General features: G+C 53.7%; 2 protein-coding genes across 3 annotated transcripts in view; both read left to right on the top strand.

Moving 5' to 3' along the window:
* Foxj3 (forkhead box J3) overlaps positions 1 to 12,235 on the top strand; it is an 821,428-nt gene that overhangs the window by 567,784 nt on the left and 241,409 nt on the right. The window lies entirely within an intron of this gene.
* The window catches only part of Hivep3 (HIVEP zinc finger 3), a 397,655-nt gene that overhangs the window by 379,374 nt on the left and 6,046 nt on the right, over positions 1 to 12,235 (top strand). For both annotated transcript variants that reach the window (XM_050161425.1, XM_050161426.1), the window contains 2 exons: positions 3,324 to 3,499; positions 8,817 to 8,903. In XM_050161425.1, the coding sequence (XP_050017382.1) occupies positions 3,324 to 3,499; positions 8,817 to 8,903 (263 nt within the window). The remainder of the gene's footprint in view (positions 1 to 3,323; positions 3,500 to 8,816; positions 8,904 to 12,235) is intronic.

Below are 12,235 nucleotides of genomic sequence, written 5' to 3'. Positions count from 1 at the left end.
GAGGAAAGACCAGCCCACATCGATGGGAAACAGTTGCCACCGTCTCGGCCATCAAAGAGCTGGCAAATCGTGGGGTCTCTGTTCAACCAGGGTTGCTTCTTCCAGATCCCTTAGTGGCCAGCCTCAGACCCTCCCCGGGCCTCTTCTACAGCAGCATTCTTGAGTGGCTTTTCCATTCTTCTGCCTAGCCACACTACTCTTCACAGATCCACAGAATTCTCCATCTATAGGTCCCGGCTGTGTGCTAGGTATTTCTGTGTATCTTTCTTACCCATATCTTGTTCAAATGAAGGCCCTCTGCTGGGCAGTGATGATATACACCTTTAATCCCAGCACTCAGGAAGAAGAGGCAGGCAGATCTATGAGTTTGAGGCCAGCCTGGTCTACAGAGAGAGTTCCAGGATAGCCAGGACTGTTCTACAGGGAAACCCTGTCTCAAAAACAAATAAGTACAAAGGCCCTCATTGTTGCACTCCCAGCTTGTGAATGGTCCCAAGAACAAGGCAAGTGGAAATTAAGATATCATTTTATCCTTCATTCTGATCTGTCCTCTACACGGACAGCCGCCAAGGACTGTAGAGTCTATACCAGGGATACCCCGCCCTATCTCCTGTTCTAGAACTAGAGTCTACAGCAGGGATACCTCGCCCTATCTCCTGTCCTAGTGCCTCCTGGTCTAAACTGTTCCCACAGCACAGGATGTTTGCCTCTTATTGAGATTTTATTTCTATGTAACTTAACGTCAAGCAAGTCTGGACACTCTCGACCGGTCAGTCGTGGTGCAGCCTGAACCGCCTGACTGGTTTCCTTTCTTCTTGCCAACTCCCACTCCTTTTAACATGTCTTCCTTTGTCCTGAGAATCCTCCTTTTGGCCTCTCACCATCCTCCCCACCACTCCTAGCTCTGGCTCTCCCCGCGTGCTGCCCAGCAGATGGCGCCCAACTTCTATGGTACAGGACCAAACTAGGTGGTGTAAGGATCCCTTTTGAAAACCTCTCTCTAAAGAAGATGGTGTGTCTTTAGTGTGACGTGAAGGAAGGGGTGGAGATGGACGGACACTTAGAACTGCTTCTGAGTTTCCATGAGCAGAATAAATTCCACATAAAAGGAGACCACGATGGCTGTAGGGCTGTGTGGGGAGCCGCTGTGTGACATGGAAGGGTGCTTAGAGGTGAGTGAGTATCGTGGAGCCAGCTGGAGGTGGCAGGGGACACCCTCCAGCACAAAGCCATCCTCACCACTGGGAAAGGTCTCAACTTGATGCCCCTGAAGACAGGGTCCCAGGGACACAAGGGACACATGAGAGTGAAGGCGAAGTGGTGTCCCTAGAAGGCCGAGTCCTGCGCTGTGCATAGGGTACTCTCGCGTTCTTCTTCGCTGCCTGCAAGGCCTGCTGTCTTTTCTTTTGAACACAGGATATACATGTGGAGTGTGATGAGTGCAAGAGGGGAGGTGTGAGTGTTCTTGAACAGTGTGATTGTGGGGATGAGTGTGAGTGTGACTGAAGGTGGGGGTGTTGGTGTGAGTGTGACTGAAGGTGGGGGTGTTGGTGTGAGGGTGCCTGAAGGTGGAGGTGTTGGTGTGAGGGTGCCTGAAGGTGGAGGTGTTGGTGTGAGGGTGACTGAAGGTGGAGGTGTTGGTGTGAGGGTGACTGAAGGTGGAGGTGTTGGTGTGAGGGTGACTGAAGGTGGGGATGTTGGTGTGAGGGTGACTGAAGGTGGGGATGTTGGTGTGAGGGTCTGACTGAGGGTGAGGGATGTGGGACAGTGAGTGATTGTTGGTATTTGGGATGTGTGATTGTGGTGTGAATGTGACTGAGGATGAGCAGAGTGTGATTCTGGCTGTAAGGGTGTGAGTGTGGGTGTGAGGAGTGTGTGGTTGTCTGTGAGGTGTGAGTGTGAGAAGTGTGGTTGTGTGTGAGGTGTGTGTGGCTGTGAGGAGTGTGGTTGTGTGTGTGATGTATAAGTGTGAGGAATGTGATTGTATGTGAGGTTTATGTGTGTGGCTGTGAGGAGTGTGGTTGTGTGTGAGGTGTGAGTGTGAGGAGTGTGGTTGTGTGTGAGGTATGAGTACGTCTATGGGTGTGTAGGTTGGAGTGTGAGACGAGTCTCCACTGCAGCCTGTAGCTCCCTATTCATTGGCCCTCTCCTGGGCCCACCTGTCACATCTCTCAGCCCTGGGGTACCAGTTGAGCCGTCTGGGGTCCTCGTTGCTGTCATCTCTCTGCATCCACCTGCCCCTCTCCGGGGAGAGCAGATGATGGGCAGTTCTTGTTGAGGCCACCAAGGAGACATGTCCCCCTCCTGCTAAGTGTCTTGTAGTGGTCCATGGCTTGAGTCAGGACCTAAGTAAGTTCTTGGGTCTTCCAGAACTGCCCCTCTGCTATTCTTCCCAGCTTCTCGACCTCACCCGGACTTCTGCACACAGATAGCTTTAGACCACAAAGCTGCCCCCCGTCTGTCTCTGTGGCACTTGGGGGCTTCTTTCTCAGTGCGGAAATAGCATTCTGACTCAGGTTCTGGGCATCTGCAGCCTGAGCAAGTGGGCTGCTCGCTCAAGAGGCTGAGAGCTGGTGACCGCCCTGACCTGCTGGGAATAACCTACCTTCCATGTAGTTTGCAGCTTAGCCAAATTGGAATTGCGTAAGAGAACTCAGGGGCTCTGGCCACAGTCTGCACCCAGGAAAACGGTGGTAACCCCTGTGCCTCCCTCACAGAAGTGTCTGGGTGGCTTCCTGATCAGCTGCCTTCTCCTTTGCTGCCCCTTGCGGGAAACGGGCAGCTTGGTGTGGGAATGTTCAGATTCTGGCCAGCCCTTTCTGACTGGGTGCTCGCTCTGGTGGGTGTCTCGCCCTCTCTGAACCTGTTCAGCTCTTCCTTGTGAGGCAATGGTGACTTAATTTAGGAGAAGGGCTTGATGAATAGCAGTGGCCGGTATGATCTGAGGTTTTCTCTCTGGGTGGCTCTGGTGGCCTCCAGTGGCTGTTCTCCGTGGGGGAGCTATGGCAGCAGCTGGCTGTGGGAGGCAGCAGAGAATTTGCAACTTCAGCGTCCTTTCCTTTCTTGCCAGGAAAAATTGGCACCTTTGGCTCTAGGGCTGTCTCTCAGTCTATCTGACACCCGGGCTGCAGGGGTCCCTGGTGGATGCTCAGGGCGACTGAGGCCCTTTCAGCTCTAGTCCTCCGCTCCTCATCCTCCTCTCCCGGTGTCTAGAGCTGGCCGGGTGCAGCTAGGGAGCACACCCATCTTCCGAGGTACCACTCTGCCTCTTCGCCTTCTTTTGTTTTTTTTTTTTTCCTTTACATGACACCTGTTGCTCATAGGTACAAATCAAATGAAGAGTATATATATGTGCGAGGCCGCGGCCGAGGGAAATATGTTTGTGAGGAATGTGGAATTCGCTGCAAGAAGCCCAGCATGCTGAAGAAACACATCCGCACCCACACTGACGTCCGACCTTATGTGTGCAAGCACTGTCACTTTGCTTTTAAAACCAAAGGTAAGAGACAGTCAGCTGGGGCACCGCCCTGCCCATGGCACAGAGCCCTCTGCCTAGGGGCCTGGAGTACCCCCACATTCTGAGCTCCCACTCCACTTGGTACCCATGGCAGAGCAGTGACTCCAGTCTGGTCAGCGATGCCCACCGCTGCCACAGTCACACAAGCTCCCGCCCATCCTCTGCAGCGTCCAGCCCACACTTGGTAGTTTCCTACAGACCATCACCCTTCCTTTGCATGCCTTCCATGGATCTGATGACCTCTGGCATGCATCCTTGTCACAGTCACTCTTGCATCGGAGATCCATTCCACTTGGAGCCACGCAACATACATGCATGTCCACCTTCCTCCACTTCTCACCACACTTAGCATCCTCTGATCCACCTGACTTCTCTGCAGCATTCAGCACAGGGCCTGGCTGCAACCTACCCCCACCCTCATCCTGATCAGCTTCCGGCCACACCCCACATCAGAGTCAGGACGGGGTGAGGACTGGTTGTTGAGAGCGTACATCTCAGAGAGCTGTGATGGGCAATAGTGGCCTGGGCCCGCTGCAGTCCCCAGGCCCTGGTGGGACAAGCATGGTTCATAAGGTTCTTAGATGGGACACATGCCTTTCTGGGAGGCCCTATAGCTTGCTCACAGAGAAAGACAGTGAGCCTTGCAAAAAAGCTGGGGTGCTCCGCACCCTTGGTGGGTTTTGCCTCTTGCACTTAGCAGATTCCTGTGTCTGGACATGAGGACCCTGTCTTCTCTTCTGAGTTAATTAGGAGAGGAGCCACAGAAGGCTCCAGAGACAGAACTCAAGGCAGGCTTTGCCTTTGCGCTTGTCTTTTCTTCTGAAACACAAGAGGCAGAGCAGCAACTGTGGATAGGAGGGAGCTGAGCCCTCCAGCCTTCTGCTGCCTTCTGCTCTTGCCATCCGGGGTCAGGTGTTATTTGTCGCATTCCCTGGATCAGTGGCCTTCTTTCTGGCATGTTCCACTTCTCATTTCTTAACCGTTAACTGACCCTGCCCTCCTTCATCTTCCTATTACCATCTTTGAACTGAGCTCACCGTTTCCTGCGGAGGTTTAGGGTTGGACAAAGATGCTCACCCTTCCACTTCCTTTTCTGGGTTCTCTTTCTTAGCATCTCAGAAATAATGTCTCAAAAGGTGCTTAGAGAACAATTAGACAGGAGCCCTGCCAGACATAAAGCATCCCATCTTTAGTGTATGTGGTCCTCTGTCCCGTACCACCTGTCCCACTTCTGAGGTTTTCTGGAAGAGAGATGGGAATTGCTGACTGACAGCTTACACAAGGAAGCCTTTAACTTTGAAAGTGGAGACCTTCTTGACTGGGCCAGAAGAGATCGCAGATGCTGCAGCCCCCATCCCAAGGACACAAAATGCCCTCATCCTCCTCCCTCCATTGGATTGAGGCAACCTCTAAGTGGCGGACAAGTGCTGTTCCTCTTCCAGGTGTGGCTAAGGAATTGCACTGCTCTGTCCTCAGCATGGAGAACCCCAAGGAAACCTCCCCCCTGGGCTGCCCACCATGCACCCCAGTCCCCTGAAGCCACCTACAGTTCAGCCTCTGGGAACTTTCCTGGGGTCTCTCTGTCTCTGAGCCACCCCAGAGATCCCAAAGGTTCGGAGGGCAGAGCCTGAGGTACAGAGACTCTCCCTCAGGGAGGCTGGTCTTTGTTCTTGGCCGGTGATCAGGAGCAAACCAAGTTCTTCCCCCTGGGGTGTTGGGGAGCCAGGGACAGGAGAGGTGAATCTGAAACACCAGTCTCATATTCATGCCCAGCACAGACAGGCAATGGTGGCAGTAGATGGGACTAGCGAGAAGTCCCCGTAGATACGCAGCGAGGGCAGGAAGCAGGAGCCCACAGCGTTCCCTGGAACCATGTCTCAAAAGCCCTATTGACCATCAGTTCTGATAATATGAGCCCTCCTCTCCTCTAAGATGCCTGTCTGCCTCCTAGTCAGGTCTTGCTCTTGAGGTATGGCACCAGCCAGGATACACGGCTGCTGAGGCTGGGCCTGGCAGACCTCACACCTTGTCTGCACCATCTGGATGTGTCTCACCCAGGAGACCCTTCCTGTCTGTCTCTGTCTGCCTGTTTGTGTCTTGTCTTTATGTCTGTCACACACTGAGGTGGCAGTTTGGCCTCTGGGAGCTACTTGAGGAGGGTCTCGGTGGGTGGGGCAGGAGGAAGTAGCAGGCTGGCCCTAGGAGGACCCCTTTCCTCTGTTTAGGTTCTTCCTAGAGGGCCACAGGGTGGCTGAGCCTTGGACAGGCCCTGGCACTGATTGCCTAGGGGACAGAAACAACAGCTGTGGGAGGCCCTTGCTCAGCCCAGGGGACAAGGTGATTGTCTTCTGCTCTTGCTGGCATCAGCTCCTCTTCCAGACATCCTGCTCTCCTGCCACTTGTCCGTCCTCCACTCCCAGATGCTATGCCGGGCTGTCCATGGGGCCCGGGTTGACGGGAAAAACCTTAGGGGAGTGGGCAAGACTCCTCCGTCCAGCTTCTTCAGGATGTTATCAGAGGAAGGATGGGCCTCAAGTGTGGGCTCCCTCCCACCTCTTCTGAGAGCCTCTAAGGCCCCTATTGAAGGACAGGAGCATCCTGTGATCACCGGCCCCCTCCTCATCCAGCACAGTGCTTAGTAGAGTCCAAGCCAGAGACAGAGCTCGCTGGTAGAGTGACCGCCTATCATTCGCAAGGCCCTGAGTTGCATCCCAGGCCCAACATTAAACATGGGAGGTGGTTCTGCTCTGTGCCAGCTATACTCCACTCCCACATGCTTTGTCCTACGGTCTTCCCAGTGTCCCCACAAGGTGGGTATCACTTTACAGCTACAGAAACTGGGGCCCCACAAGGTGAGGAACACTGAAAAGGCCTTGCTCAAAAGCACATAGCTAGCAGTACAGAGCCCAGACCCACCCTACCCTCCAACCAGGCCACACAACTACAAAACCACCTAGATCCATTCTTCCATTGCAAGGCCAGCAGATGAGAGGGTTCTGAGCCCTGAGTCTAGCCAGAGCTTGACACTAGCCGATACTGTGGCTCTAGGCCAATCGCTTCGCTGCACTGGGTTACAGGAGCCCTGCCGGCATCCAGGACAGCCAGGAATCTTGCCCAGTGATGTCATCAGCACCTGAGCCCAGAGTTAGGTCAGAAACTGAGGGAGTGGGCCTAATGGGGTTGAGTGACATGGTCTGTGAAGTACCATCCACCACTTTGCTTCTGGGCTGCCTTTCCCAGGAGACTATGAACACTACTCTATGTGTCTAGCGTGGTTGAATAGTAATCTAAACTTCACAGGTAAAATGTCTATGACAAACCGCACCAGTGTGAGCAGTGCTCGTGGCCTCTGTGACCTAGGAGGGACAGTTGGGGTCTCTGGTCCCAAGCTGTCCTGTCTTGCCTCCTTCCTCCTCTGCTCAGACCGTGAGCATGAAGGTCATGAGACTGAATGGGGACATTTCTGTCTAGATGAGGGGGAAGGCCCAAGCTGGGCAGGGTAGACCTGGGAATGATGAGCAGGGAGGGAGCTAGCTCCTCTCTAGTCCCGGCCACCACAGTCACCCAACCTAGGGATCTGACTGTTTCCCCACCAGTAAGACCTGACCCTTCTGAGAGATGAAGACGCTCTACCCAGCCATGAGCTCTCCCCATGTTCACCCGTCTGTCCACCTATTTGTCCCTGTCTACTCATCTGACAGTGTCCCTATTCTTGTCCCCTCTCACAGATTGTCTTGTCCTCCCATCTCCATTCAGCTGCCCGCTCTCCCTCTATCCTACTGTCTGGCGCCCCATACATTCCCATGTGTGGACACCGTTCCTCTGTTCATGTGACCGTCCATCCTCCTATCTCTTTACTGACCAGCTTCTGCCCGGTCTTCCATTTCTGTTTCTCCATAACACTCATCTGCTCCATCCGTCTGCCGTCCGCTCATCTATCCACCCAGTGTCCCAGCCACCAGTCACCTTGCTGCTCTTCTTTTTTCCCATGTTCCTCTAGTCAGCCACCCATTCAGCCACCCCCTAGTCCCTCTGTGCACCCATTGCTAGAGACTCCATCTTCCTATCCCATCCCCTTTCCATCCATCCATTCAAAGTTGGCAATTTAAGGCCTGGGAGACACTGTGCCCAACTCAGGAGCTGCTGACGTGTGATCATCTGTGTGGAAATACAGCAACCCTCAGGGCACAACCAAAGGAACTTCATGTTGTGTCTGTCTGTGTTCTCTGGAGACAGGGCAGGTAGCTTGGCCTCTCCTCCCAGAACCCGCTGTCCACAAAGCCCATCCCTCTGCAGCCTGTGATGTGTGTGCACACTGAGGAACATGACACTGTGGCTGTTGCTGTTGCCCAGGCCCCAGGAGCTGCAACTCTGGCTCCTCAGCCTGTGAGGCTAGGTTTATACCTTGGGGCAGCATCTCAGGGCTTCATAGAGCCTAGGGCAGCCTGTTCCCAAAGAATGCTGGTCTTCTGTCTGCACTATGCCCTGGCCCCAAAAGGGGGACTTTCCTAAGAAAACCACAGCCCCGGGTCCCAGAGCCTGTGGCATCCATGTCCCTTGCCTGCACACCTCACCGTTCCTATAAATAACCGCACCGTGGTTCCTCTGCCTAGACCCTAAGGTTTGGCGTTATGGGTGACCTGGAAGTATACTGAGCCAGGACTTCTCAGTCCCCATCTACCGAGTTAGTCGTAAGAACCCCATGTCATCTCTGCATTTAAGATTGCAAATTAGCAGGACTGGAGCGATGGCTCAGCAGATAAGAGCACTGCCTGCTTTTCCAGAGGACCCGGGTTCAATTCCCATTACCCACGTGGTAGCTCACAACTGTCTGTAACTCTAGTTCTAGGGGATTTGATAACCTCCCGCAGAGTATATACAGGCAAAACACCAATGCGCATTCATTAAATAAACAATAAATAGGATTGCAAACTATCCCATCCGAGTGTGCCACCAGCATCTGGGTCCACACTTAGGACAGAAGCAGAAGAGAAGACGAGGCAGTCTTTTCATTTCTCTTTTGCTTGTGTTTTAACCGGCATCTCGGGGTTCTCAGTGGGCCCTGTCCCCTCCCAGCCGCATGGCCTCCCCTCTCCAGCCTGGTGCTTTAACCTTCAGCAGGGGTTCTGGCTGCAGAGTCTGGCCTGGACACTGGAGCACAGGATGCCTTGGCCCCTGCCCAGCCCCTGAAACTGCTCTGCAGAGCTGTGGCCTGGCAGCTGTGTGTCACTTCCATGCGCCCAGCCCTCTCTGCCCTCTCCCTGCCACCAGGCCTGAGTCTGTCCTCATTTCTTTCCAGGGAATCTGACTAAGCACATGAAGTCGAAAGCCCACAGCAAAAAGTGCCAAGAGACGGGGGTGCTGGAGGAGCTGGAAGCCGAAGAAGGTACCATACTGATCTCTGCTCTCCCTGGCCCCTCTCCATATTCCCACTCTCCCAGCCCCTGGCCTTTCCCTTTCCAGCTACCCTCGTCTCCACTACTGCCCCCCTTCCTCTCCCTCCCTTCTGTACCCTTCCCTCTAGTTTGCTGAACAACTGGGAAGCAAATGTTAAATTCATAAAATGCTCCCCAGTGCCACAGGCCAGCTACTGTGCAGTTGGGTATAAGCCGGTGTTCCGTGGAATGCCAGCACCTCTGGGAGCTCAGGCAGTGCTTACTGAGTGTGAGCTCGTGAGTGGCTACAGGCAGCACTGGGTGCCTGGTTGCCCACTGTGCGACAGGCACTTTCTAGACACGTGCCCTGCGTAGTCTTAGCAGAACTGGAGGGCTCTGCAGGCACTTAGCTGGAAGCCACATACCCACCCTCGTGCCTCTTCTGCCGTGAGCTTAACACATGGGCCTGTGGAGCTGGACGTGTCCCTGAGGACGGCAAAGCCGGATCCCATAGGCCTGTCCCTTCCCATTCCTGCCCCATCACTCTAACCTGACTGCCGCCCTCCAGCAGCAGAGGCAAACTAGAGGCAGTCGATAGCAGACCCGGGGGAGCGAGGGGGGGTGGAGTCCAGAGGAGTCTGCAGATGGATGAGCAGGACCTCAAGAAGTAACAAACCTTAACTTAATAAGGATCAGGACTTAAGGTAAAAGGAGGTGAGGGGAGAGGGAGGGAAGAGGAAGATGGAGAAGGAGATGGGAAGAAAGGCAAGTCGCGCTTTGGGTTTTTTTTTTTATGGGGGGACAATATAACAAGATTTAAATCAGGTTTCCTTTAACATTGAATAAATCAGTGTTTAGAACAAAAGCTCGAAGCGCTGTCTTCACGAACTATACCTAGCACAGCCCCCATGCTTGTCACAGTGCACAGCAGGCTACAGATGGCGCCCCTCTAAGTCCCTGTAACTGGCAGTAGACGCTTGATTTGCCCCATTTCAAGAAAAATAAAAGGGAAGTCCAGCACTGGGGCCATGAAGGTCAGAGAGCCAACTTAGCTGCCGTCCGTGAGAGACAGAGCCCGTGCAGATGCCCTCTGACACCTCCAGCTGTGTGCAGGGGTGTGATGCAGGCCAGGCGTATGAGCACAGGCTGAGTGAGCACAGTGCAGTGGGAACTGGTCTCATTCCAGAAGCCAGCAGAGACTGAGCCCATAGATCTGACTGCTACATCATAGAGGAACGAGGAGGTAAGGGGAAATGGACCCAGGAAGACTCCAAGCTTTGTAACCTAAGAGACTAAAAGGATAGAGTTTTTACTTCCTGCACCAAGGCAACACACACACACACACACACACACACACACACACACACACACACACACAGAGCACATGGTGGGGAGAAGGTTGTAAGCCACTGCCACCATGTGGCCAGTCTTAGAAACTGCACCCAGCCATAGGTTCTGTGCTGTGCCTTCCAAAGGACCTTGATTCCAACAGTGGCAAAAGCCCTTGTGGAGCATCAGGAAGGGGAGGTGCTGAGCAGGCAGGGGAGTCCCTTAGACGCCTGTAGGAGCCTGGATGCGGAGTTCCTGGAGAGGGCTTCCACCATTGGTGCACAACTCAGAAAAGGGCATCATACCCTCGGGCCTCCACTTCCTCCTTAGTCTAGGAAGGCTTTGCGGGCCATCCTAATGGCTATCAGGAGATGCTGGCCCTGGCTCCATCCCCGGTCAGGGCCCTGCTTCAGCCTTCATCCACCAATGCTAACAGTGCCACCCTTGCCATCTGCCTATGCGATGGGAGAAGCAGATGACCCTGTGCATTGTACTGGTGGAAAAGCTGAGCACAGAGGGACATACGCTAGCCACGGTCACCCTGCTAGACGGTGGGGCAAGGATTCGAACCCAGGCCACCTCTGCTTCCCGAAGCATACAGTCATTTTGAACTACAGTGTGATAACACAAACACTGAACACTAGTTCTGACCCAGCAGGAGATACCCAGATAACTGTAGGGAAGGCTATGACCTTCTCAGCGCTTGGTGCTCACAGTGTATGAGTGAGGGTAAAATCTTAGGATTGCAGTCAGGGCTCCTGCCAGAGAAATAAGGGCCCAGAGCCACTGTGAGGCTTTGTCTCTCATCCCCTATCTGCTATGTCTCTCCCTCATCTTTTAGCTTACAGTTGCCCAAAACTCTGCCCTCGGCCTCATGGCCCTCCCTTTGCCTGGCAGCTCCTCCTCGACCCACAGTTTTTTGCCTCTGTCCTAATGAATGTTCACATCATCCACTTCGGTACCTGACCCCTGAGGTACTAGCGCACTGAAGCTGCCCCTCCGGAAGCATGGTGGAGAGGCAAGGCCAGTGCCACAGGGTTCTGGGTCTACCTTCTCGGGACAGGAGGAGAAGCAGTATGGTGTGTGTGACTGGTGGGGCTGGTGGACACATTAGTAGTCCACCTGTCACCAGCCCATTGGTCATGTCACAGCAGTCTAGTGACAGACCAAGAGAACCCAAACTCTCCAAGTAGTCTCTCAGAGTGCAGAGGGCTGCCCGTTCCAGGGATATCTCCATCTAGATTATGAGCAGTGGCGTGACTTCAATCCCGTTGATGGAAGCCATGACCCCATAAAAGACAAGACCCGGAAGCTAGCATTCAACGTGGTCCACAGGGCAGAAATGGCAGGGGTGAGTCCTGCCCTGTAGACTGAGGCCTGCCTAGTCCAGCTACCCACAGAGGCCAAACTCTGCCATTTGCCAAAGCTGCTGTGTAGGTCGGCCCGGTCATATTGGCATCTAGTTTGCATTTTAACTGATTGTGACTGTCTTTCAGTCCAGCCGGCATGCCCTATTTCAGAATGGCAGATGCCATCATTAATGGGGTCCTAGTGGACTATAATAATTTGGGCCCTTGCTATGCGCCAGGCCTGTATTCATTTGACAAAAGAGACTAAGTCACAGCCTCATAACTGGCTCGTGGAGGAACCTGCGCTGAGAAACAAGAGAGCAGACGGTCTTGTTTGCTCCAGTGGTGTGCTGGCCCTGCTTCTGCCTTACTTAGGCAGCTTACTTAATCGCCTTACCTCAGTTTCCTTATCCACAATGCGAAGGTAAGACTAGAATGACCTCCCCAGCGATCCCAGGATTCTTTGGTGAACTGCGCAAATTTACGTAAAGCTTCAGAACTAAACTTGCACGTTGAGGTGTGAGGTCACTGTGCGCTATTATTTACAGAGTATCCTTCTGTCTTCTCTGTCACTTGGTCGTCTGCCATGTGGCACTATGCCTAGTTGGCAGGCAGTGAAAACGGACTTAACCTGAAGCAGCTGTAATCCTGAGTCCCCCGGTTCT

The sequence above is a fragment of the Alexandromys fortis genome, unplaced genomic scaffold (assembly GCF_014885135.2).
Source record: "Alexandromys fortis isolate MF-2015 unplaced genomic scaffold, M_Fortis_MF-2015_v1.1 scaffold_122, whole genome shotgun sequence".
Lineage (NCBI taxonomy): Eukaryota > Metazoa > Chordata > Mammalia > Rodentia > Cricetidae > Alexandromys > Alexandromys fortis.
The sequence above is the reverse complement of the archived record's forward strand: the minus strand, read 5'-3'. Positions and strand labels throughout refer to the sequence as shown.